Source organism: Lasioglossum baleicum, chromosome 12 (genome assembly GCF_051020765.1).
Source record: "Lasioglossum baleicum chromosome 12, iyLasBale1, whole genome shotgun sequence".
Taxonomy (NCBI): domain Eukaryota; kingdom Metazoa; phylum Arthropoda; class Insecta; order Hymenoptera; family Halictidae; genus Lasioglossum; species Lasioglossum baleicum.
The window spans coordinates 7,636,300-7,662,449 of NC_134940.1; the positions used below are offsets into that span (position 1 = coordinate 7,636,300).

At 40.0% G+C, this 26,150-nt stretch overlaps 1 protein-coding gene across 4 annotated transcripts in view; it reads right to left on the reverse strand.

The window, feature by feature from the left end:
• LOC143214328 (uncharacterized) overlaps nt 1-14,055 on the reverse strand; it is a 404,553-nt gene extending 390,498 nt beyond the window's left edge. For all 4 annotated transcript variants that reach the window (XM_076435226.1, XM_076435223.1, XM_076435225.1 and 1 more), the window contains exon 1: nt 13,671-14,055. In XM_076435226.1, the coding sequence (XP_076291341.1) occupies nt 13,671-13,731 (61 nt within the window). In that variant the 5' untranslated portion in view covers nt 13,732-14,055. The remainder of the gene's footprint in view (nt 1-13,670) is intronic.
• Between the last annotated feature and the right edge of the window lie 12,095 nt (nt 14,056-26,150).

Here is a 26,150-nt window from a genome sequence, read left to right on the forward strand (position 1 = left end):
GGGCCAATAACGAAAATTCAAAAGATTTGTCTGATCAACTGGTATGAATTATATATGTATGCTGTGAAAATTTTATTGAAATTAGTCAATTGGTTTGCGAATTATAAACGATCAAAAGTGGTAAAAATTGCAATTCTTCAAGATTTTCGGCCTTTTTACCAGTTTTGATCGTTTATAATTCGTAAACCAATTAATCAATTTCAATGAAATTTTCAGACGGTATATAATTTAGCCGACACGGGTTTCACCGACTCCAGATTTGACCGACAATAACTTTGGCCGATAACTTCTTTAATCGAAAACGATTTTGACCGACAGCGAATCTGACCAACAACGAATCTGACCGACAACGAATTTGATTCACAACGACTTGAGACGACCACAGTATGCAGTATCATACAGTATTATCATACAGTGGTTGTCTCAAGTCGTGGATCAAATTCGTTGTCGGTCAAATTCATTGTCGGTCAAAATCGTTGTTGTTTATCAACACTTCGTTAAAATGTATTAGGTCATTCGTAAAGCCAATTTTTTATCATTTGGAATAAGTTTTATGGCATGTTCTATGATCTTTTGCGATTTTTCAGGCAACTGAAAGATCGATCCCATGCTCGTAGAACTTTGTACGACCTTATTTGAAATAAAATTTGCACCGCATGAAAAATGTTGAGAAACCTAAATTTCAAATAAAACGCTCAAAATAGTAGGGCGTTGTTGGCAACGAAGTTGAAAAATAATTCGCAGAGCAAAGGGTTATCTTTCACTTAATCGGGACGATTATCGTGAGAAAGCTTTCAGCCATCGAAATAAATTTCGCCCGAATCCCGATTCTTATAAAAGAATCTACGAAAACGAGAATTTGCATAGAGATTCGCGGCTTAACAATATATGCACGAACTTGCGCGGTCTGCTTATCAAAAGCCAAGCTGATATGTTTCCGTGTTTATACAGGTTCGAATATATGGACAACAGTTTTCAGCTGTTCATGTGTTTAGCTAGCTAGACGGTATATAACTTAACTAAGTCAACGATAACTTCTTCGCTGACGGGATCCGGCACACTTAACGTCCGCAGCCAACGGCTTCTTAATCTAACAAACACCGGTTCACCGTCGTTTAGAACCTTTAATACGTTCTCGTAATTTGTACACTTTCCACACATTTCGGGATCCAGGAGATACATATTTCTAATTAATTATGCGGACTTCAAGCCGTTCAGAATAGCCTAGATCTTTCTTGCATAGCTCACCTCAAGTATTTACGTGCGCGCCAGCGAATTCCTCGCTTGAAAACCGTATAACTCGCGCGTTGCTACTTCAGGACTAATTGGCTGCTCCATTTTTATTCAATCTTCCACTGTCTCGAATTTACATTAAAATTCAAAATAGCTGTTTTAACCTTCGTCCGTCCCTCGTGTCGATTTGACACAATTTTCGTATCCATAAAATTTGAAAAATCATAGGCAATGGAAATATCCTAGGTCGGAAGAAATGTTTAATTTTCGAGTTGAAAGAGCTCCGAGTGCAAAGCGTTCATATAAAAATGAATCAATAATTAAAGAATTATCGCTCATGTTCTCCAACGACGTTGAACCCTAAAATTCAACACAGAAAAGCGAGAACAATTTATGTTTGCATACTTCCACCCGACCGGAACTGGATCGCGCGTGATTCAAAGAAATTCGCGTTGGGCGAACTGCTGCGCTATTAGAGCTTTTTAGAGATCGACCGCAATTAGAGATTGGCCGCGCTGTTTCGTGATTTAGTAGCGCGAGTGTTTGAATGTGCCCGCGATACAACGGCCACAATATAATTAAAATTCCTGCGCTTCTATTAAAGCTGATCATCTCTAATAAGCGTAGTAATGCGCACGAAACCTCAATTGCAACGGGGATTAACGTACACACTCTATTACTAGCTGAAATTACAATGTAAAGGGCAACAGTGCCGCGAACGCGGTCATTTGCACCGCCGTATAATGTAATTACACCTTACCACAATTATTACAACTGTCGATGACGTCTCTATCGTTTGCGGATCATTATAGCCGCTAACGCGCGAGCGTAAACGCGGAATGATAATTCTTAGAACTGCGGATTTTCTGCGTTTATGGCAGAAATTCGCCGGTGACGTTCGAAACACATTTTAGTTTTTATTAGATGAATCTCTTTCATTTCATTGAAATCATTAACGACGATACAACTTTCTGATGTTACGTAAACGGATTTTTGTGCCTGTCTTAAATATAATAAAATTGAAAGAACTGTAATCTTGTTTATACATTTGTCATGACTTCGTCACTTCTAATTACGCTGTAGTTTTTGCTACCGATTTGTCAAAATGTTTTTAGTTTGTTCATCATTAACAAACATAGTGCGAAGTGCTCTGCACTCGCCGATGCAGTTTGTTTCGAACTATGTCTCTCGCTCGAATAAATCAGCGAAAGTTTACACGTTCGGTAGGGAAACCGGTCGCATTTCTATTTTTCGCCAGTTATAAACAAGACGACGCGCGAATGGCGCGAGTGATTAGAACAATGAAAATAAGGTTAATTAGGCGCATCCTTGCCTCGTTCACCGACAGAAAAGAAGTCAACCGGGGGAAAGTCAGCTTTGACCTAGTCCCGGGGAAATTGCATAACTCTTTCGCGTCGCAATGTTAATTAAACGCAGTGGAACAGGGACACTCAAAGACGAGCAAACGGTCCAATATAAGGATTAAATATCATGGGTTCGATAATTAATTCCGTTCCGCGTGAACATTGAATTAGCCCAGTTTCAGCCGCGCTGAAAATAGAATTATAGTGCCAATGGGCTATGTTTCCAAGCAGATTTTACAAGCCTCGGAAAATTTCGGTCGTTCGCGTATATTTAGAAACCATCACAGTTTGTGAAAACGCTTCTCCGAATGAGAGTACAGATATTTACAAACAGCTGACCCAGATAGTGCACCCTGTGAGCGACCATGTTTATCATAGATACTAAAAGATGTAATAGAATGTATAAATCAATGAAATGTAACAAATTAAGTACTCTTCAACCCTAAATACATGTTTGAAAATAGTATCTTGCTGGCAGAGACGATTAAAAATGAAGCTGATCAATGAAGCTGATCAATGAAATATAACAAATTACTCTTCAACCGTAACTACATTTTTGAAAATAGTATCTTGCTAGCGGAGATGATTAAAAATGAAGCTGACTAAAAATTAAGCATTAAAAGTGTCTGGTAAATGTTGCCTTATAAAAATGGCAACACCAAGTCTATTAAGACTATCCGCAATTTTCACTATAAAAGATGCTTGGATGAAGAAATATATTCCATTATTTTCCCTAAATGAATTTCTATAATTTCGATAATTGTGCAACATAAAACTGGTCATCTGACATTGGTGGGTTTAGTGTTAAGAAGCACCGACGTGTCCAAGAAACGCGACGTGTGCCTAACTGGTGCACGCGTTTCCGTTCGTCCCTGGGATCCGTCGGAATCCTTCCGCGGCGTAATTCCTCCCGATAATCCTTCTAATACCGAGTAACGTCTTCCATAACTATTCTTTACAATCTCCGCGATAATGGTAATCGTATCAGGAAGGAAGGAAGTGCCGGATTGGCTGGGTGGCAAAGCCCCTGTCGCGCAGCTTCGTTAGCGAACCACGTCCTTTCAGATGGAAATAACAAAACTAATAAACTTCCGTAGGAACAAAGTGGCCCGGTACGTTACACGCCAGATTTACATGGGAGATCCAGGAAACAGGGAATCGCGTACGGCTTGCACCCGTTGAATGCACTCCGCAGCCGAATGACGGGGTTAACGGGGGGGATGCACCGCGACTGCATCGTCTAAGACGGTGCTGGGCTACGAGTAACCCACAAACACGGATGAAATTCCGCGTGCACCGGCGCCGCGACGCTCGTCCCATTTTTTTCGCGAATGACATCGCAAGCATAATACCGTCGCCTCGAGCGACGAGGAGAAAGTCAAGGGAGAGGACCAGGAAATGAAGTTTAACCATGGACGGGAGCACGGTGGAACATTCATTTTCAACGGGTGTCTCGATTTTTTCAAACCTGCCGAAACGCTCCCGACGATATCGGTTTTACTGCATTTACAGGTTTTGCAGTCCAATTCCACACCCTTTTGCAGATCAAAAAATTAATTACACTTGAAAGCATCTCCCTCGAGTTCAGAAGAAGTCACCATGGGCACACGTGAACGGTGTCATTACTGCGAGGTAAACTTAATACGCTTCAATAAATACATATGTACTTTCATTTTGAAACTTTATTAATCAGAAAACTGCTACAGCGAATATTCATATCTACACACAGTACTCATACATTACAAACTTGATGAATTGGCAATTACTTTTAAATACGTTTTTGATGTACACCTTTGCAATAAAGAATTTTTTATTTTTTAACAGAAACACTTCAAAATAGTTTATTTGCTAAAGGTTTAATTTGATTTGCAAAAGAGTCAAATTGATTCTCAAAAGGGTGAGATTGGTTAGCGAAAGGATGAGATTGATTTGCAAAAGGGTGTATTTGACTTGCAAAAGGGTGAATTTGGAGTGCAAGACCTGTATACAGGGTGTTCTAAGAATTCTGTACTCCCTTGAAAGGTCTGATTCTTTTTCCATTGCAAAAATGTTCTCTATGGATTACATAATAATCACGAACATGTATATTCGAGAGCAATTGAGAGCATAAATAATGCAACGTTATATGCACGTATTCACCTTTATAATCCGAGTAAATTCGCAACTGCATATTCAGAAGCTACGCTTAACCTCTGAAATAATGAACAACAAATTCATTTTCGATTGAGCACTATAAGTGTGCCACACTGGATGATACTTTATAGCGACGGAACACATAGCATAGTTTAAATATTAAAATTTAATGCGAGAATTAATATCGCAACTGTTTAATTGGGAACCACTGTGATACGTTAAACACATATGGAGGAGAGTGTCGGGCCCCGACGTACATATTTAATAATAGCCATATTTGGACATTTGCGAAGATTAATGATCGTTCCATAACACTTTAATTACCGACAATGTAGCGTTTCACCTAGTTTCAACAGCAGCTCACAACATTAAACACATTGATTTATTAAATGAAGACACTTTCAGGAAAATATCGGAAATCGTGTGAATCAATTTTGTTCCCGTTTATTTTCTATTCTTGGTGAAATATTTTTTCCGCGTTCCACAAATTCTGCGTGGCTCTTGAACAATACCTTAATTTACGTTCCTACGAAGTGCTTAATCTAACTCCTATTCGTAGATGTGTTAATTACGCGTTTACGCACACCTAGGAAAACAATGGCGACACGTATCTCAAAAGCGACCACGACTGACTTGAGCCTAACTACTTCGCCGGCTAAACTTCTCGCTGGTAAACTATAACGTTCAACGGTGTATCTTCATTGCAACGCTTAACTGTTGTAACACCATACGATAATAATGTAAGCGACAAATGCTTCGGGAGCACGTAGTTTCGTATTTCGTCTTAGTATTCCGGGCAGGAGCGAATTCATTTCAAGCCAAAATTTAAACGACGGCCCAAAGTCTTATACACGATTAATACAAATATCATTTTATTAGGTGGTCCACCTAAATGCAACCATCTAAATATCTCCTTTATTTGTGATGACATAACAATCTGTTTTTGATGCAATGTAAATGGTATCACAAGGTGAATGTTTTTTAATTTTTATTTTTTTCTCCAGATAATTTTTCTAGTTTTCAAGGTCATCCATATTTTTTTCATGTAGATATATATTGTTTTTCTTGCATATTCCAGTTGATATTAAAAACATTTGTTATGTCATCAGAAATAAAGGAGATATTTCGGTGGACCACCCTGTATACACTGAAAAATCTAGAGAAATCTAGATGTGAGCTTCTATTAAGTAACATTAAATATTTATATAAAAATTTCATCAGCACTCCCCAGTTTTGTGGACAGCTTGATAATTTCCTCTTAAATGGCAAGAGAAATGATTAAACCGCGTTACCTCGGAACAAAATTTCATTTAAAAAGGATAAAGTGTTAATACTCGAATGTTCAAAACGAGGTGTGCCAAATACGACTTTCGGATACGGAGATTTAAAGAAATTAGCGCAGCAGCAAGTTGGTAAGTAGTGCATCATTAACTACTTTTAAATTGGAATTAGTAGAGGGAAGAAAACGCTGATAGTGCACAGTTCCTGCTGTCTCGCGGGTGCGAGAGAGAGTATTACAACGAATTACGTTGACCGTTTAACTATGCGGCGGAATGACCAAAATCCTTCGCTGTCCAGTTGCCAAGTTCCTTTTCTTACGACGGCAATCGCAGTTGTTCCGAAGCATTACATTCTATTAAAACAAGCCGTCTCGCTTCGTTACCGGGCATCGCTTGCTCATGCGAGACGCAAATTTTCAACGATCCCAGGGGTAAAAATTTAGTGTGACCTAAATTTCCTATTTACGGCCGCTAGGCGGGGGCTTTAATTTAAACTTGCATGAATCCGTTTTTTTCCTTCTCCCTATTACGTGAAACACACCCCATGCATAAACGAAAGAAATGTTATTTAATTTCGTTCACTCTGCCCTTTTGCTGTTTCGCGTTTCTGGGACGAGGGCGGGAGAGAGATAAACTTTCTCTCTTTGAAAGGCTTCCGGAGTTGCCGGCCGTCCGATATTAATATAATTTAATCAACGAAACTCCACGATTATGTGCTACTAACTAAAACACTCCAGTTTTAGTTTCTGACGTGTGTTCGTTTTTGCGGCGGCGAACCTAAACGCGAAATGCACAGGAATGTGCATCGGTTTCAAAGAACCCTCTGGTTGCACCGACTTACGTCTGTTATTCATTTATTAACACCGAGCTTTAAAAGTAGCTGGTACATGCTGCCTTATAAAAATGACAAGACTGTAATAATATCTAGACAATCAGTTCTTATGAAATCATTTTTATTATTTCAATAAGTTTAAATTAAAAAATCTGGAACCGGTCATTTCACGTATGAAGTGATTATAGAGTTCCGTTAAAGATCATTCGCTGTTAGAAATGACCGCGTAATTGAAAAACAGAAGCAACGTGGATACAGACACGGTCAGAAATTTTATATTCCTACTTCGAGCGGTTATAGCGATGTTACCTCTTTTTGTCGAGCAATGGGAAACAAGTAATCTGGTGGCTTACCGTTACTAGTTACTGTTCCAACGCAAAGCTTACTTAAGGAGGCAGCAATTTTCTGAATGTGCATTCGAACGATTTTCAAACGCGACCGCATTCACGTGGAAAAAAGAGCACGGAATATCGAAAAAAGTTAGATAAAGAAGGGGAAAGCCGCTCGCAAAGTGTCTGGAAAGATAAGAAACTTAAAAAGGATTGTACGCTTTAGTGCGTGAAGTAAAGCCGAACTTATCCAAATCGTGGAAGAAATATTTTTCGAAATCATGATAGAATCTATCCGGCGGCGATGCTTTATCGATATCAAAATTCATTTCGTGGAAAATGGAAAAAAGTCGGAGCTCTTTAAAGATCTTCTCCGTGATCTGCTATTTTGAGAGGATATTATTATTATGAGAATTAATGTCGAAAAGATACTGGTTAGACGCATTTGATGGAATTTTCGGAATAGTTCGCAGAAACAATTTGCAAGAGCATCGACAACCCATTCTAATAATTTGGTAGACGACAAAACGGATTATTCAGCGTAATAGTAACTGCTGATGAATAAATTCCGCAATTATTACGAACTTAGCGGGGGAACTTGGCAACGTCAGATGCCGCTTCCTTACCCCCGTTAGTTTTAGTACTTCCTTTTATTGCAAACAAGTTCTTTCGTTAATTCTGTGCTTCTGTCGTTTCCTGTAACGACTCTGCTCTGCCGCTGTCCGGAAAAATGGAAAGTAATTACATCAGTTAACAGACCTTCGTGTACATATTTGCTTTCACAAGAATTATTCTTCGAAGGACTTCAATCATCAAATCTGTGGAAGATTCGTTGACGAAACAAATTTTTCAATGTTCTTCATAAAGACTGTTTCAATAAAAATATTTTTAAAAAATTTGTTGCGCATCCAGAAATTATCTATCACGAGAATTCTTTTTATTGCAGCATCATAAATGGGAAAGGTATTGAAATTTTTCTTGGACGTAATAGTTTCGCCGCAACGGGTTCTGCGCGAGAGTATGGTTGTGGTGAAAAATGTGAACACGTGTAGCCGAATTGGTGAGTGCCAGCTCTCACAGTCTGCAGACTCTACCGAATATATAACTTCTGATGATATCAGGCAAAGTGGTTATGATATCTCGGCGGCGATTACATCGGAGAAAAATTACTCGAGTCCTAGGAAGTGGATTAAGATCGCGAGAGTCGGACTACGCTTGTCTTACGAACACAATCGAGAAACAAGATGGTGCAGGCACGACCTCGGAGCGTTTAATCTAAATTTCCGGTCGCAGAAATTCGCGTCCGGAATCTTTTCAGAAAGATTCACATAACCGAGAAAGTGTAATAGAAAAAAATGTCATTTTATTAAAATCACTAACTCTATGCAGTCGGAGAGAATAATTCCATTGTATCTCATACAATACTTAAGTGTGTAGAAATTGATTACATACCAACATATTTAATAATGTGAACAACATTGCGAATAATGTTCCAGCAATTTTTGGTGAAAAATCGACTGCTAAGAGGAATAGAGCTTCCGTTTCTTGTGATTGGTGCAGACAGTTTTTCTTGGGCCACATTTTCTGCGTTCATGACAAAAATTAGTAGGCATAATTTAAAACAATAAAAACATTAGAAAAATTTCGGGATTAAATACATTTTGAAAGAAAATAAATTTCTATCTCACTCCAGTTAGTCGCAATCCAGGTGGAAAAAATTGTCATTTTGCATAAAGATCCGCTGTTCACTGGTCATACTATCAGAAGGAGAATACTATGGTGAATTTCTCGCACGGCCGTTATGCGCCGATGATAAATGCGAAAATTACGATAGCGCGACAGCACAAAGGGACATGAATTCGCTTTACCACGTCGGTTGTTTTCCATCCCAGCGTGTCAATTCCGCAATCATTTCCCTGCATCAATATCCACCTGTCTTTCGAACGGCACACGACCGAAATCATTTAACCGTCGTGTCAGTGCGCGCACATCCCCTCTGCGACCGTGAAAATACTTTCATTTTTTTAGCAGTACGCGGCACGGCGTAACCGACTTCGATTTCGGACAAATGGCTGCGTTAAAAATCAATCTGCGCGTCTGTACCAAAGGAAAATCCCCGGAGGACAGTGTACCGAGACGAAAATTCGTTCCAGCTTTATGCTCTGTTACGAACCCGCGCCGCGCCGGTTACGTGGAATGCAGTTCAACCAAACGGAGAATTTCTCGCCCGTTAGCGAGACATTGTTAACGATGTACTCCTAAGAGAAACCCCGTTGATTGCCTTTTTGCCAAACGACGGAAATGACAATTGAAAATTTTCAATTATCCGCCGAGAGAACGAAGTCCTGTGCTTAAGGGAGTGTTCTGGATTTGCGTGCCACTTTTTCATCGATCTTCAGGAATTTTCTCGGACGAACTGTCAAACCTTTTGGATTGGGATTTTGCACACAGGTTTGTGGATACTTCAGGCGCACGCATGATTTTTTTCAAGTGAAAACGATCAAAATTACGCGAGTTATGCATTTTTGTAGATCTACTGCATTGTTATTACTAGACTGCGGATTTTATGCATTGATTACAAAAATGAGTAGATACAATTCGAACCAGTGAAAGGATTAAATGAATATAAGAACGTTTATGTATTATTTTTACCTTGTTGGAATAATTAAAGGAAGGATTACCATTTTATTTCAGTTATTATAAAATGAAGATCTTGGTTTCATCGATGGCTCATTCGACCAGTCTAATTTTTAGAAGGTATTTGACAGAATAATAATCGATAGAGAATCTGGCACAATTTCACGATCTGATCATGAATAATGCATACGCGAATATTTTGATGCATCGTAGTACTTATGCGAACACGTTGTCGTGTCGTTGATTATTATTTATGTATTAAACGAAAACAAGCGAGTAAAATATTGTTGGTTCGATTGTTTGATCGTACGTCAAGCAAATATCATTCAAATCGTGTCGTATTTTCTCCCATTTCAATCGAGAGCAGTTTCACGAGTATGTCGATGAAAGTTTAACAAAAAATATTTTATCGTTGTTTACGCGTAATAATATTCTACGTTGAACACTCTATGTATACACGATGCACGCCCGTAATACCGTACATAATTTCCGTGAGCAGGTAACGTGGCAACAATCACTATACTTGAAAGTAAGCAAACAAACCGAGTCGAAGGGGAAGCGATTTTCTGAAATGAAGAAGGGCTGTAAAGGTAACGCGTTCGGTACACAATGCGTGGCAACGATAGGATAATAACATAGAAGAAAACGCACGTGTCAACGCATCGTGCTCCAACACAATTTAACCCCACAATTTAAAATACGCCGTGCACTTCCGCTTAAAGAGGATCGTTCCCGAGCAGAGTCTCTGTGTCTCGGTGTGCACGGACCCTCATGCACCGTGTCGTTTAGCACGTGATCCAGCCTTGAATGGAAACCCCACATAAAGGGAAACGATCCTGAGAAAAAATACGTACGGTGTACTTTAGCGCGCCTCGCGCCCGTTCAACGATAAGGTTAACTATAGGCAACCGGGAGCTTTGAATAACTAAAGCGAGAGTTAACTAGAAATCCGCGCTTTGATTATCATTCCCCTACTGGCAAAAAGAAGGCGGGCTTTATGATTTTTTTTCAGGACGCTTTCCCTCTGTGTTCGAATCGTTGGGGGAAAACTTGACTTAATGAAAAGAACGGTTCCCATGCTCACTCTTCTCGCGCGCGCTCTCTCTCTCTCTCACTCCTTTTTTTTTCATTAACAATAGCCTTTTTTCGAATGCGAATCCCCTTCGCGAACAGCCCCCAATGGGTTCGATCGGGTACTTCAGGCGCCGAGCGAATAAGAGTACGAAGTTAATAAGTGCGAAATAGAATTATCCACCGAGTTTCGCAATCGATATCGATTCGCATTGCTTTCTTTTTGTAATTTCGCGCGTGTTGATCTTGTATACGGCTGGATGAATGAGTCCGCGCTTTTTCTTATGTTCGATACATACGCAACGTTGAGGATTGTAAGGTCAAATTCTACGACGTGCCATTGGTTCTCGGGGAGATCGATAGTTTATAGGTCACGTGAAGGTCGAGATATCGTTGAATTTGTTTCTTCGCGAGCTACAAGGCTGTTGCAATGAACATATTTGGTCTCATTTTTAAAAAACTTCGATTACCTTGAATCTCAAAAATATGTACTTTTTTATATATGTATTCAATCAAATGTTTTAATCTCATCGTACCTACCGCCATGAAAATCAATAAAATTTCAGAAAGAGTCACGCAGACAAAGGTTCTCCTTTATGAAAATTTCGGGATGGACGCACCATTGGGTGAGATGCACCTGTTTTTATTGTGGCAATACTGGACAATTTTTAACTGTTTTTCGCGTGTCATTTACATCGTTTTATCCTATGCAAATTATCTCGTTTCGAAAAACACTCAATGTAGGGATAGACGCATCAGTAATTTATGGGAAATATACTATGCAGTCGTTTTCGTCAAGAGCATCCCTTTTTTAATTAATTATAAAAAGAGAAGATCCTGAAGATTCTGATAATCATTGTATCGAATGTTTGCAAGATTATTATTCAACCACATCTAAAGAAGATTGGATTTGTTGTTCCGAATGCCTCAAATAGCTCTATGAAACACGTACGATGTATACTAATTTATGTAACATATGTGTTAGAGAAAAAAAAAGAATAGAAGTAGGGAGAAGAGGCTACAAATAAAGGAGTGCGTCTATCTCCAATTAGGAGTGCATCTAATCCCAGGCCCTAGGGAGAGATGCACTTTTTCGACCATTTTGAAACAGTATATTAATGTAAAAGTTTTACTCATTTAACGTTATATTTTATTAAAGAGAATTAAATAAACAATTCAACTATGCCCGTCTACACTTTCAATTGCTTTTAATAAAATTTTTATAAACTGAAAACAAAATGTGCACTCTGCAGTGAAACACAAGCAGGGGGTGCGATTGCACCCCAGTGCAGGATTAAAATCAAACCATACACATAAATACGCATAGTGCAGTTCAATCGTTCAATTGTGCAGAGCCGAAAAACGTTGTAAGAAGGCAAACGAAGGAACAAAACTGCTTCAGAGGATGAGAGCCCTTCTCAAGCTCGAGGAACGAGCGGATAAAATTGAGGACGCACCAAAAACGACTCTCGAGAAAATAAAATCGCTGGCAATGCGTCGATCGTCGCCCGGAATAGGGGCGCAATGATCGAAGAAGATGCACGGAAGTGTGCCACGCCGGCACTATCGCAAAATAGGGTGGAATTCCGAACACATTAGTCGCGCGAGAGAGTTGGCGGATGCGCGATGAGCAATCTGCTGAATCTCTCGAGTGTTTCCGCGGCGCGAATCCGGGGTGGTGCGCACACATTTTCGAACGCTTGTCGAAGAATAAACGACGCTGTTCTTTTTCCGCACACGCTGCCGAATTTCGGCAGAGATAACACACGTGGGGACATACGTTCGCGGGGATACTTAGGGAAGAGCAAAAAACAAAAAAAGGACCTGACCTCGCATCGGAAAACTTTCCCGGGCCCTGCTCCTGGAAACATTACCCTACATTCGAAAAGTTTAAACAGTTTTCCCGCACCTCGCCTGTCCTCTGCTAGCGACACGATAAGAGCGTGACACTGCGGAGGATAAAAATAATAGTGACCGATGCTTGGCGCGGCTTTCGGCCAAAGAAAATCTAATGCCGGCCGAGCATCATGGGGTCAAGTTCGCGATCGAAGGACAACTCGGCACACTCTTTCGCAGCCACTATTCCCAAAAATCTGATCGCTAAATCTATTTTACGCCACGATTACTGACACTGCGTTATTTCATTCGACTTGTTAATCAATTAATACGTCCCACTCTTAAAACATTCATTTCAACATACCGGAAGATAAATTGAACCATTTAGAACGTGGTATCAATTTATTTTAACCCAGAAGTTTATTGAACACATAGCTATCACGATTAATTTACAAGAAGTGCATGTCCGTCGTCGTGAAGCAAGAAAACAAGGTGCGTAAACATCTTGAACCAACCCTTTCAGGAGCAGATCGCCTTACAAGAAAAAACACCAAAGAATCTTCATAAAATTACAATTGATCAATCCTTGTATACAGTTCGCGTTGCACCCGAATCCTCGAACCACGTTGCAGAAAAAATTCCACGCATAGCGTCACAGATGATGCACCGGATAGACGGGGGTACATGTCCGTGGCTGTAAAGAAGACAGCTGGGAGGAATGTGGGTCTGGTTGGTGATTAGTTACACACAATTATTGCTCGAAGTGGTACGGTTGGTACCTCGGATACCTTGGTAACAAACATAGATGATGATGTCTAATGACTGTAGTTAGCAGAGCGAGAACGTCTACAAATCAAATTCTGAATTGATAGGGTCTCCCTTAACTCTGTGCAGATCTACATGCTTTCTTTGCAGTCGAAGACAGTGTATAGCAAACAGAAATAAGAGGATCAACCTTGAACGTATCCGAGGAAGAGGATGCTGCACAGGAGCCAGCTTCGTATCATGGTGCTCATCCTGCAGTGGCACTGGACACTGAATCGTGGCGACCGCCGTCAGAGTATACCTCCTTATCACTAACTTCGGAGTATCACGAGCACATTCACACACGATGACGGGTAAGAGGGGGAGGGGTGTTCTCGACGGGGGGCACAGGGTAATCCACAGAGTGTGTCGCACGGTTGACGGTAGAAGGCAAAGTGAGACTGACCAGAGTATGTACTACGTGGTGAGAGACACACGAGAGATAGAGAAGAGCGGGCGACTCGCAACGTGCGTCGGCCTCGCGGCGATGCGTGCTGGGTGCACCTTTCGCAAGGACGAACGAAAGCAAACTGAGCCACTATTCGCTATCCGCGTTCGTATCCGTCGGACCACCCCCCTCTTCCACCTGCCGCCCCAATCCACCGAACAGCGCCGCCGTACATGCACTCCATATACCGAGGGCTCTCCCCACCATCGTGGAATCGCGCTCGACACTCTCACCCTCCCCCTAACTCGGCCCACCCTCCCCCCAAAACCCCACCTGACGCTTCCGACAACCCGTTTGCATCGTCTTCCTCGCTCATTTTTCCATCGGCCGCAATCGTTCCACCTCTTTTCTGTTTCCTGCGGGCTCTTCTCGACCCTTACTATACAGGGTGCACCCGAAAAACTTGGCGTCGGTTCCGCAGTAGTGCTTCGCTCGTTGCACGAAAACGAGACCGAGAATTCCTGCAAAAATCGAGCTGCATCACGAAACAGGTAACCAATCGCGAGAACTGTTTTCTCCACTTACCCAATCCTCACCACGAGTTCTAGAACTACTTCTGACATCTAATGTAGGTACCTACGTCACTATCATAATACTTACGAAAATATTTTTAGTGATTTCTTAGTGGTGTCGGACGGGCTTATTATGATGTAAAGGTCATAGAAAGGTCAACCTTGTTTATTTTTAATAGAATGATTTTTTAATGGATTCACACACACACCCACACATCGGTTCAGCTTGACATTCGGTATATAGTCGGGGATAAAATTAAATGGACACCGCAAACGTATCAGTAGCAACTTTTGGTACACCCTGTATCTATTCCCCTCTTTCTCTTTGCGTTTTTTTCCTCCAACCCTTTTCCCTTCCTTCTTTCCCTCCTTTTTTTAAGCAAGACCTTATCAAGCACCGATGCGACGTGCCCGGCTGATGCCATAAGTCCCACCACCGCGGTACCCACTCACCGCTCTGTGTCAATTTATCCCGCTTGTTGGATTATCGTGACCCGCGAATTCTCCTTACGCGGGTTCAACCCTTTCGACCGGTGTTACGTGGAGGGCTGGCGTGCCACCCCTGACACACTGGGTTAATAATGGGAGCGATTGTTTGCATCGGCGACCGACAAAGAGACTGGATGCTTTCGCGAGGGTGTATCTTGGTTACCGGGCGACTGAAGCAGCGAGATCGGGTACGAGTTTTTTTTCGAAAGTTTGCTGATCTGTGAGAGAGGATTCTACATATTCGTTGGCTTTGATAAGTAGACTGCGGATTTTTGTGCAACTTCAAAATACATTAATCGTCTATCGAAGTTCATTCATTCGTTGCAGCGGAGTTCTACTAATTTATTAGCATCCAACCATGAAGATTTTAATAATATGCGAATAACAATATCTTATATAATACAATTTCACACGTGTTTTAATACGCAAAATCTGTACATGCTGTGAAGCATATTTTATTTAATGTCAATTCATTCGGACTTTCCTGCAGACATGTGTATTTGCGTGAACGATACCAAATATTTGATTTGTGTTAATTAACGTTAATCGGTGGATTGTATAAATACATATATTATTGACCCGGCGGAAACCAGAGGTTGTAATGGTTTTATCATACATTTTTAATTTACACATTGAGAAGCGGAATAATTTTATTGGCCAGCTTTACACACAATCGGAAACAGTAATAATCTAAAAAAATTTCAAGAGAAAACAATGATAAAAATTCACATCAAAGAATGGATACACAATATGTACTGGTTTTAGAATTGTTATAGCTATGATATTTTTCTCCTGTCAATGAAGCGGCTCTGAAAGCAGTCGTGATCGAACAGAGTCCACGGTTTCCAATTTGCTTTTGCAGCGGAAATGACGGAATATGGAATTCAGAAAAGCAACGCCAATTCCTTTAACAAAAGCGAAGGCGGACGTTCGGTTTCGCCGTTAAAGAAGTTGATATGGTTTTGCAAAACAAACAAAAAAAAAAAGAAGAAAAGGTAAACCGTTTCTCATTATTGAAACGATCAGCGGATTAATTCCTGCATAGCAATTTACTAGATCTTCGAATGACCACGCGGGTGGAAGGAATCGAGTATTACGATTTCGAATCGCTGTCCGATAGGCCGCCGCGATGCGAATTGATACGCTACAAAAAATATATACATTCCTCGATTTTCGTCCCGACGGAATAGATGAAAGCACGATACCGATTTTGTTTTTGTTTTTTTTTTTTTTAATAGATCCACACCCGGAACGGAAATGCACGCGGCTCTTTATGAAGTCCGCAAACAAGATAAATATTTCGCACTCTTCGGACCGTTAACTGTGAAGTATTTTTACGGTTTGGTTGTTTAACTGTCACACTTTGTTCTAGTACTCTTTCGCTGTTAGAGGTGGCTTTAATATCGCGTCCGATTTTACCTCGCGTGTTCTCCCATCCCGAACAGATAAAAACAGCGAATTCCGCGTTTGAATCGGCCGGCCGTGTGCGTTACCTCTCATAATTATTCGAACGACTTCAAAATTTCCAAACGTCGAGTGCTACAATCGAAAAACTAAATTACTTCGCATGATAAGCTCGCACACTACACCGCCGCGCCAGTACAGCTCGATGCAAAACTATGTCGCCCCCCCCCCCCCCGGAGCGTGATTTGATTACTCTCTATTATAAAACATGAATTGAATTCATGCATAGCAATTTCATTTTGTTTGAATGGAGGTTTACATTGTCCGGTACGAAGCATTTAATTAGCAAAGTTACGGAAACCTCGGTAAAATAATATTTACAGTAGCGCTTTACATTAAAGCTCCGCACCGTAGCATAGGGTTAAACATGATTTACCCCAACTCCCATTCAAGCAGAAATTATTTACACTCTGTTTTCGCCATTCATTGACGAGTTTCGTTCACATTGTCTAGCTAGACCCAGGAGAATTTGACAGAAAAATTTGGATTTTTGTTGAAGCGAGGTCAAACGTGAAATATCTCTGCCGCTCGAATAATTATGAACGATACTGTACGCGGGTGTGTTGTATTAAAGGTTCGTCGAGACACTTTTTTTGGAATTTTTTTTTCAGCCGACCATTTCCACCGTACTCCCGCGTCGAAGTATAATAGGTGAATTTTGTTCAATTGCTCTTATGGGGTTTTCAAATGCTTGGGACAATCATTGCAGTTTCTATAGAACGTTGAAATTTAATGCAAAAATGATTGTGCAAGGGACACGGCCGACGACAAATTCGCTTAAATTTCAGGATACCCCTCGGTGACAGGCTTTCAAGAGCATCCCGTTACGAATGAAAAGCGGAATACTTAAAAATAAAGAATTTTGAGGACACGATTGTCGACGCAAGACCGGTATTGACGAATTTGTCATTCTCGTTCAATGCCGCAGGTATTTCCTACGCAAATCCTGACGCTGACAGCTCTTTACTGCTTCCCGTGGATTCGTCCGCGTTTTCTTGCTTATTTTATCTTTCGTCAGAACGATCCGCTTCTTTTGTGCCCTCTGCCGAATTCTTTCTACTTTATGACGCGCCTAATCGATGTCATGGCACGCTCCACACGTCACGTGGACGCCGACGATCCCTGACCGCCATTTCATGCTGTGAAGTTAATATTTTCGGCGTAACTTCCAAGATAGGGCCGAAGGAAAATTTCTTTCTTCTTTAGCAATTAAAAATCGCGAAAATAACTTGAAAAATGGTTAACTTCGAAAAAAAAACTTGACTTACGCTAGTCGAGGACTTACTACAACTGTAAAATAAAAAATGTAGAACATTTAGCGTTAAAGAATATTTATTTGCCGTCCTGCGCGGCGACTCGGCCTCGTACCGTCGGGAATGATATTCAGAAAAGTGAATTGATCTACGATAAAGGTTACAAATGGTCGAAACGGCGGAGACGATCGGCGTGCCCGATATTTTACTTTCGCCCGGGTGTCCGTTGATCTTTGTTAGTAAAGTCTTATCATGAGGCATTGGCTCGGAACGGAGCACAATAGTGTCGGTCGTAACGGTAGGTAGAGCTTTTCATACGGAATGCGGAAGTCGATAAATAAAGGCATTCGTCTGTATTACATTAACTCCTCGAGGTATGAACTCCATTTTCCCCCTTTGTCAGCTGTATTTTACGCTTTAATGTAATTGTTCTCGCGGTAATGGCCAAACCGCCCGACTAACAAGCCGATTAAAATTTCGAAATCGTATAAACGCTAACAAGTTCGCGAACAGAAGCATTTCGGAGAATCGAAGATTCGATGTTTCAATAAACAACGGCAATACCAAAGCAGAACAATCTGTTTAGATTTCCAGGTGAAAGAAGAAGACTCTCGACGAAGGAAGGTGTTCCGCAGAATTCGTAAAATTGAATGTAAATTTTTCTCCGATGAATTTCACTAGGTCGTTATACAGAAATATTCTTTTGGATTAACCATAAATTCCAGCTCCACAGTTCTGTCCGGCAGTGTATGTTTCATTCAGTAAATTCTCCTTTGTCCCATATTCTGCTTACGTAGATTATGAACCCCTTTGTTCGTAATAATTCTTACAATCGGTACAAAATTAACTGACCACTCTAGGCCAGAGTGAGGGCTTTGACCACAATATCCTTTCCATCCACCATTTCGTCGCTGCCCCATTCTTCAAAACTCTCACGACCCTATTTCTGCTCAATAGAGGGGTGAGCCTGTGCTTCATGAGGGTAGGTCATGTCTGACGTAGTTCATAATCACGGATGTGACCTTGAGCAACTAATTTATTCTGCTTCCCCTGTTGAACATAAAAGACGGTGCACGTCTCGCAGTGAGCTAAATCATTGTTTATGAATTGTTATCGTGTAATCTCTGCGGATTATAAATGATTTTGAAATACTTTTTTAAACGGGATATCCCTTCGAGATGAAATAATCGACATCGCCGTGAAGAATCATCTCGAGTCATCGTGCTGATACTGAAACCAATTGTCGCGGCGGAAGTCTGTTTCCCTTCGTTGCCCTCGGAGGCATCGATATTTCAACGATGCTTGAAACAATGGCGTGTATTTTAGCGAAATTATACTGACAATAGCCACCAACGAAATCAGCTCATTGTTCGACGGGGGTTCGTTAGCAAACACGTAGTGTCGATATTTCTGAAACAAATCAGAGGGAGGCCTCGTGTCGCGAGTTCAGTAATGAACTTCCAGTTGTTGTGCACTTCCATGAAAGTTTCCCCTTCGGAAGCGGTTGTTCCGAACTTTCATGGCGCTTAAAATATTCAGTGACTCCTTCGGTTCTTCTTAGCAGCTCGCGTTCGCCGTTGACGATTCAAGCCGCGTCTCTATCGCCGAACGGAACAACGAAAACGCCGATTTTCTCCTGTGCTACAGGGTGGTTCACCCAAATGTAGCCATCTAAATATCTCCTTTATTTCTGACGACTAGACTGCGGATCTTTATGCATTTATGAAGAAATTGGTTTGGTGAAATATAAAACGGGAAAGGATCTCTCAAGAATTCAAGAATGCTCTTTAACGTTCTTTTTAATGTAACAAAGTCGTTAAGGGATGAAATCAATATTTATGTTACCTAAAAAGATATGTCTTTATAACCTATAGTCGGTCGAACGATATCACACGTATTCGAAGTGTTATCACTAGACTGCGGATCTTTATGCAAAATGATAATTGTCTTCATAAATTGTACAACATTGGAGCCAAATAGAAATATAATTTTTTCTCTAATGATATTAATTCGCTGAAACGAGTACATTGATGTTTTTAAATCGTTTTAACCTGTCCACTGATTTAAATTGTACATACTCATTTTTGCCATAAATGCATAAAATCCGCAATCTAGTTACTACCGTGAGGTTAGCAATTTGTATTTTGAGGCGGTTCAATGGTTCTATAATGAGTCTGTTTGTGTAATTATCATTCACTGAGGTACCTCTGTTCATTCATTCGAAATTGATGTTCATTCATTGGTCATTTGGCCCGTTCTTTGTTTAATTCTATGCCAGATGTTCCGTACAAGCTATAATCAAATATTGATAGAATTGTATACGAAAATGTAAGATTTTAGTAGTGGCACGATTTGCAAATACAAGAACAGCTCGCCCTGTAATCTTACCGATTCTTTCGATGTCGACCGAATCATTCGAGGTGGATCATTTTACAGATCGTCGAACTACCGATTCCGCGTCTAGTATAAAATGAGCCCCGCACGAAACTTGCGGTATTATCGATTCACAAGCGTTAGTGGATCATGTTGTTAACTGTTTTGGAGCGGTAATACGTTTAACCGTAAAGCCATCGTAAACGTTCATGTTAAATGTAATTCTCCGGGACTTAAATGGGTGTCCGAAGTAATTCGATGTATGAGGTGTGCACGGGTCATCAACCCGGTAACTTTTGTGCTTGATATCTGGATTTTCGCTCGAGTTGTGATAAACAGAGTCACAACTAGACTGCGGATCCCTGTGTGAAATAAACACTTTCCGCACCTGTAGCTACAATCAATAGCTACCTAGATATATTTTAGATTGTCCATTTCTCGAGGAGCAGTTAGTACAAATTCTTAAATGCATGACTGTCTGAATATTAATGAACAGCTCTTGGATGACCAGCTTACGAATTCAGTTTCGAAGAATCTGGACAGGAGTAGGTCATGAAAAAGTTATTAATATAAATTGTTAAATGTATACAACTGTCTGGATTGTATTTTCATGAATCTTGGAGGACCAGTTTCAAATCTAAATTCAGTTTCGAAGAAATTGGACAGGAGTAGGATTTGTCAAGAAAAAGTTATTAATATAAATTGTTAAATGTACGACTGTCTGGATTGTATTTTCGTGAATCTTGGAGGACCAGTTTCAAATCTAAATTCAGTTTCGAAGAAATTGGACAGGAGTAGGATTTGTCAAGAAAAAGTTATTAATATAAATTGTTAAATGTACGACTGTCTGGATTGTATTTTCGTGAATCTTGGATGAGCAGTTTACAAATCTGAATTCAGTTTCGAAGAGACTGGAAAGAAGCATACAGGAAATGGTATTTCAGAAATCCTTTATCAAGAGTTTACTGGCAGATAGGAATTAGAGAATAATTGCGTATGATTAATAACAGACATAAAGTCGGAGATAGCGGTCGGGCAATGCAATCTAAGCAAAATTACTATTGGTCAGTGGAAAACCTTCGACATCGCAAAACAGAGCACGAACCAATATTGCGGCAACAGTAATAAAATACTGGTGTCATAACGCGGAAAATATATCGGGTTACTACTGGAAACTACTAAAAATACAAATCATAATCGATCAATACCGGGTCTATATAAACTCCGTGATAACATAAATTTACCTACGCCTTACCATTTATTACATATTTATGAGGACAATATTTTACGGCGACACCGACCGGCTATTAAATTCAATTTCTGTCTATTAATTATTCGGCAACAGCGACCTCGACAATGAATAAAAATCTAACCGGATTTAAGACGAATCTCAATTCGAAGCTTTTTCTGACTGATCTGTAATCTGTTGTTTAATCTCACAATTAGACTACAGATGTCCATGTGCAATTGTTAATTTTTCTAGGCAACTTTCGAGAGAGTGGAAACTGGCTGACATTGTTCTGTGCCTTGTAATCGACGCAGCAAAATTATTTTGCAGAATGATCCGCGGTATAGTCAAAGAGTAGGGATACAACAAGAGGCGACACTCCGGGCGGGTCCTTTGATGTCGGTCGTTAGACTGTCCCTTTAAATTGGTTGTGTAGGCACGCGGGAAATTTAAATCAAGTGGATTTAATATGCTTAGTTCGCGGCAATATCTAATCAGTACAAGTCTATTTGTTTTTATTTAGAATGTATAATATAGATTTACTAACATGGTTTTCGAAGTATTTATAATAAAATGATAACTGTAGAAAATATATTTTAAGAATATCCATTAGTATTCTTTCTTGTTGTACCCCTACTCTTTGGTATAGTGATAACTAGACTGCGGATCTTTATGCAAAATAAAAAGTGGTTGCATTGATTGCAAGACACAGGAGCCAAATAAAAATTTCTTTCTTATTTTCATTATCTTATTACCGTGAAACTTATACACTGGTGACCTTTTGTCATAAACGCATAAAATCCGCAATCAGTGATAACACTTGATCATAACTTCGCGTGTAATGTTAATTTACATTTGCAAGATAGAAAACGTTCTGTTGAACTCCACCGGCAGAGTCTTTTATACATACATGGCGAACGCGTCTTGGGTACATTCGGGCGAATAATAATTTCCTTTGATGTAAGAAAGCTTTTAATTACAGAACGCGAGCAGGTCGACGGTGAATATAGTTAAAACGCAGTTGAACGACACCTGAAGACTGTTTCGCGTGTGTGCGGAGTCACGGCTGTGCAAACATTCGAAAAGATCGCGTGTTCGCAAGTATCGCTCTAAGGACATCCATCTGCGCTCGTCTCTGTGCGTCATGCTAATTGTAAAGTCTAGATAATGATGTGCATCATGAGAATCGCCTCGAGTGCGAACACCTGTTAATTACAACCGTGCAACAACGTCGTGCTAAACTACCACCAAACGGCAAACTTCTCGAATGAGAGAAAAATATACTTCTTCGAATCGATGTTATTCATGCATTTCACTAATTGTGTGCATTTCTTATTAACGTAAAAGCGAATTGAACATGTTTCCATCACTTGGATGTACGATAATCTAAAATGAATATTTTTGTATTTACGTGAACGAAATAGTGTATCGAAATATTATTTGGACATAAAATCACGATTCTGTTTTCGATGTGACATCATTTTCTCGATTTGATGGATCTTAAAATAATCAATTTTCCGACCGAATCATACGAAGGTCTCTGGCCGGATTTTTATCTGAGAATCAAATCAGAATTTACGAGGCTCCGTTCGTAGTTAGAGTGAAATCGATTCCGATTTTGCGAGAGTCTGCGTCAATACGATTACGCCACTCGGTGCTCGGGCCATGCTTTCGGAATAGTAATATTCAACGGCAGCCAGTAATGGATAAACAAACTAAAAAGCGAACCAAAATAGTGTTTACATGTTTATGTACCTGGAAAGTATCCTGTCAAATTTCCCTATATTACGAGAAAGAGCATTCGCATGAAATTCTAATATTATTCACCTAATAAATAATTACAGAATATCGCTGAATTCTCAAATGACTGAACTGGTTTTTCAGACAAAAATAAGGTAACATCAATAGTAAAATCAAGGCAGATATTTTTTATTTTTAGTAACCATTCGATCTAATTGATTTTTACATATCGCTGCTCCGGAAGTATAATGACACAACAGCAAAAATTGGAGATTCGGTTTAATTCTTCTATGAGAGTAGTTTATAGACATTGTGGATTATTATCGCAACTTTTAAGTTATTTCAATTTATAAAATGATAAATACCAGCCTCGATTTGCATTATGTCGATTTACAAACATCTAGTAAATGCATTTTTGAGCCCGCCAACAGAATAAAGTCAATTTCACAAAATTTTACAGTTGCGCCATTATACTTCCGGAGCAGCGATATTTTCCTCAATTTGTATGTAACCTCTGATTCATTGATACAATTTTATTTGATTAACAGAAGAAAAATAGAATTGTTTGAAATAACCACGTCCAGAAAAATGGACACAGTGAATTGGAAATCATTATCAATTTTAAACTCTTGCGAGGTAACGCGAGCTAACTCGAGTAACTGCATGTTTCGTCGTGTCATGTAAGCTATTACTTATGCCGCCATTGTTATTTCATATCCTTGCGAAGTCCTGTGGAGATGGCCAGTGCAATGTGGACCTTGAGAAAACAGCTAACATTACCGGGAAATACGAGATGTTGCACAGTCTGCTATCCAAGCGCAATAATAGCGGATAAGTATATCAATGTTGCGGACATGTTATTTTCGACCTGAAACTAATCAAAAGCTGTAATGAAAGACGACCAATTGGAAGCAGAACAGCAACGAAAAATTTCGATTTTCCATGCAGTATCCATTGCAGTAGATTAGCCTGAAATTGATCAAACGGAATTATTGAACGTTTTTCACGAATGTGAACACGCACATTGTACAACGAATGGCTATCCTCGTTCCTAAATAGCGTCGTTCGTTTATCCGAAGGTCCTATCGTCCGAGAGCGGTTCAGATAATTGAAGTTCTACTTTGCGCGTTCGCTTTACCTCGTCGAATTAGCATCGCGGCTAAATTAATCTCCGTCACAAGCGGACACACCGTACGGCCACAATTGTATACGTTCCGTTCGTGAGATTGTGTTTTCTAATATTCCCTTAACCGGTTATTTTTCTACCTGGCGCATTACAGCTGTTTCGTGCACACCTATCTTATCCTGATCCTCGCGACGTATCCTTCCTGTTGCGTGTCAGGTTATCATGTTCGTGGCCTTTAGAAAATCCGAGATTGCTATGCTGACAGAGGCCTGCGCCCGATTATCCAGCGGCGTGTGTTCGTTGCCAGCGATCACGACAGCGACTGGTGTACACGTGCGCTCCCCGGCCCGGCTAGCATTCACGATTTCCATCTGGCCCTGTTTTTAAGCAAAACTGTGTCAGCCAGATGAAATGATGACGTTAAAATTGTCTGTCAACGAGCTACCGTTTCATTTCCCATTAAAAAGTGAGAGCTGGCCGCGCGGCTTGCGCGATCCTTCGACGTTTAAGCTCCTCCAGAAAAATCCGCCAGCTTGTAATTAGTAAGTACATACAACCACTGTATTTTATTCTTAGTTGATTCACCGAAAAGAATTTCTAAGATTTTCCTTAGTACATAAAATCGCGATCCTTCGGCGTTTAGGCTCCACCAGAAGACTCCATCAGCTTGTAATTAGTATACATATTAGTCGTACCTCGACGAGGGAAGTAGGTGCAGTCACTTATAAATAATTTGACCAACCACTGTATTTTACATGTTTTCACTAAAAACATTTCCAACGATTTTGCTCACTGCTTAAAATATAATAAACGAGAGAATTAAATGAAAGTGTCCAAAGACATTTATAAAACGGCCCGGCGAAATGATATTTGCAGAAAGATCCGTCGACTGGTTATTTAACGTCGCCGAGAGTGACTAAAGCGAATAATTTCGTGCACGGTGTGCAATTGTAACCGGGAACTTGATTCGCAGGCATCTCGGCCCGTCGAATATTTTCCACAGTTACGCGGAAACTCGGCGTTTTGACGAACTTTGTTGTTACAGGCTGCGCCAAATCATACTGGCAATCCTATTTACGCTTGATTCATCCGCACTGTCTATGACATGCTCGAATCGTCGGCCAACTCTCCCCGCGATGTTTAAAGTTCCGGCGCGAAACTTTTGAAGCTACTTCGCCCGCGTACCTTTGTTTGAACTGGGTTGATTTAATTTCCGTGGTAGCACGTCACGCGAGGTCGGTTACAATGGCGTAACTAGAAACTTGCAATGCTCGCTAACTTTTCTAACAGCGCTTTAATGTTGACGAAATTCGTGTCACTTTGCGTCATCATTTTTCTTCATGCCTCGCCGCTTTTCTGTACAGCATAGTTATCCCCTCCCCTGTAATACGCCTCTTTCGAACTTCCTGGACGCGTCCTACACCCTAACTTGTGCATTCGAGCGAGAATCGTACTGGCGCCAGTGTTGGGCAATACATAAATTTATTTAAGTAAATAATTATTTAAATAATACTTTAAATATAACAAGTTATTTGTTATTTGAATATTCAAATAAAAAGCAAAAATAATTATTTATTATTTGAGCAAGTCTAAACAGCATTATTTAAAATAATAAAGTTAATTGTTATTTACAAATACAATTTTTTCAATTATTATTTGTATTGACAAATTGATCCACCTCGATCCAAATAATAAATAATGTTTTATTTGCAAATAAGAAATAATAAATAGATCACTTTTGGAATTATTTAAATTACTTTTATCTAAATAAAAAGTTTAGTTATTATTTGCAATTAAAATCACACGTTTATTTATTATTTTTTAAAATAAAATTTGCCCAACACTGACTGGCGCATACTAGATTCGAAATCGAGTAACGTTCCCATTGTCATCGGTTTATAAATCACTTTAAAAAAATATTGTTGAAACGTGGAGCACGCGTAAAATTTTCGTGAGAAATTGTTGTTCAATCATCTCTTTTGGTTTGCATTACGGTTT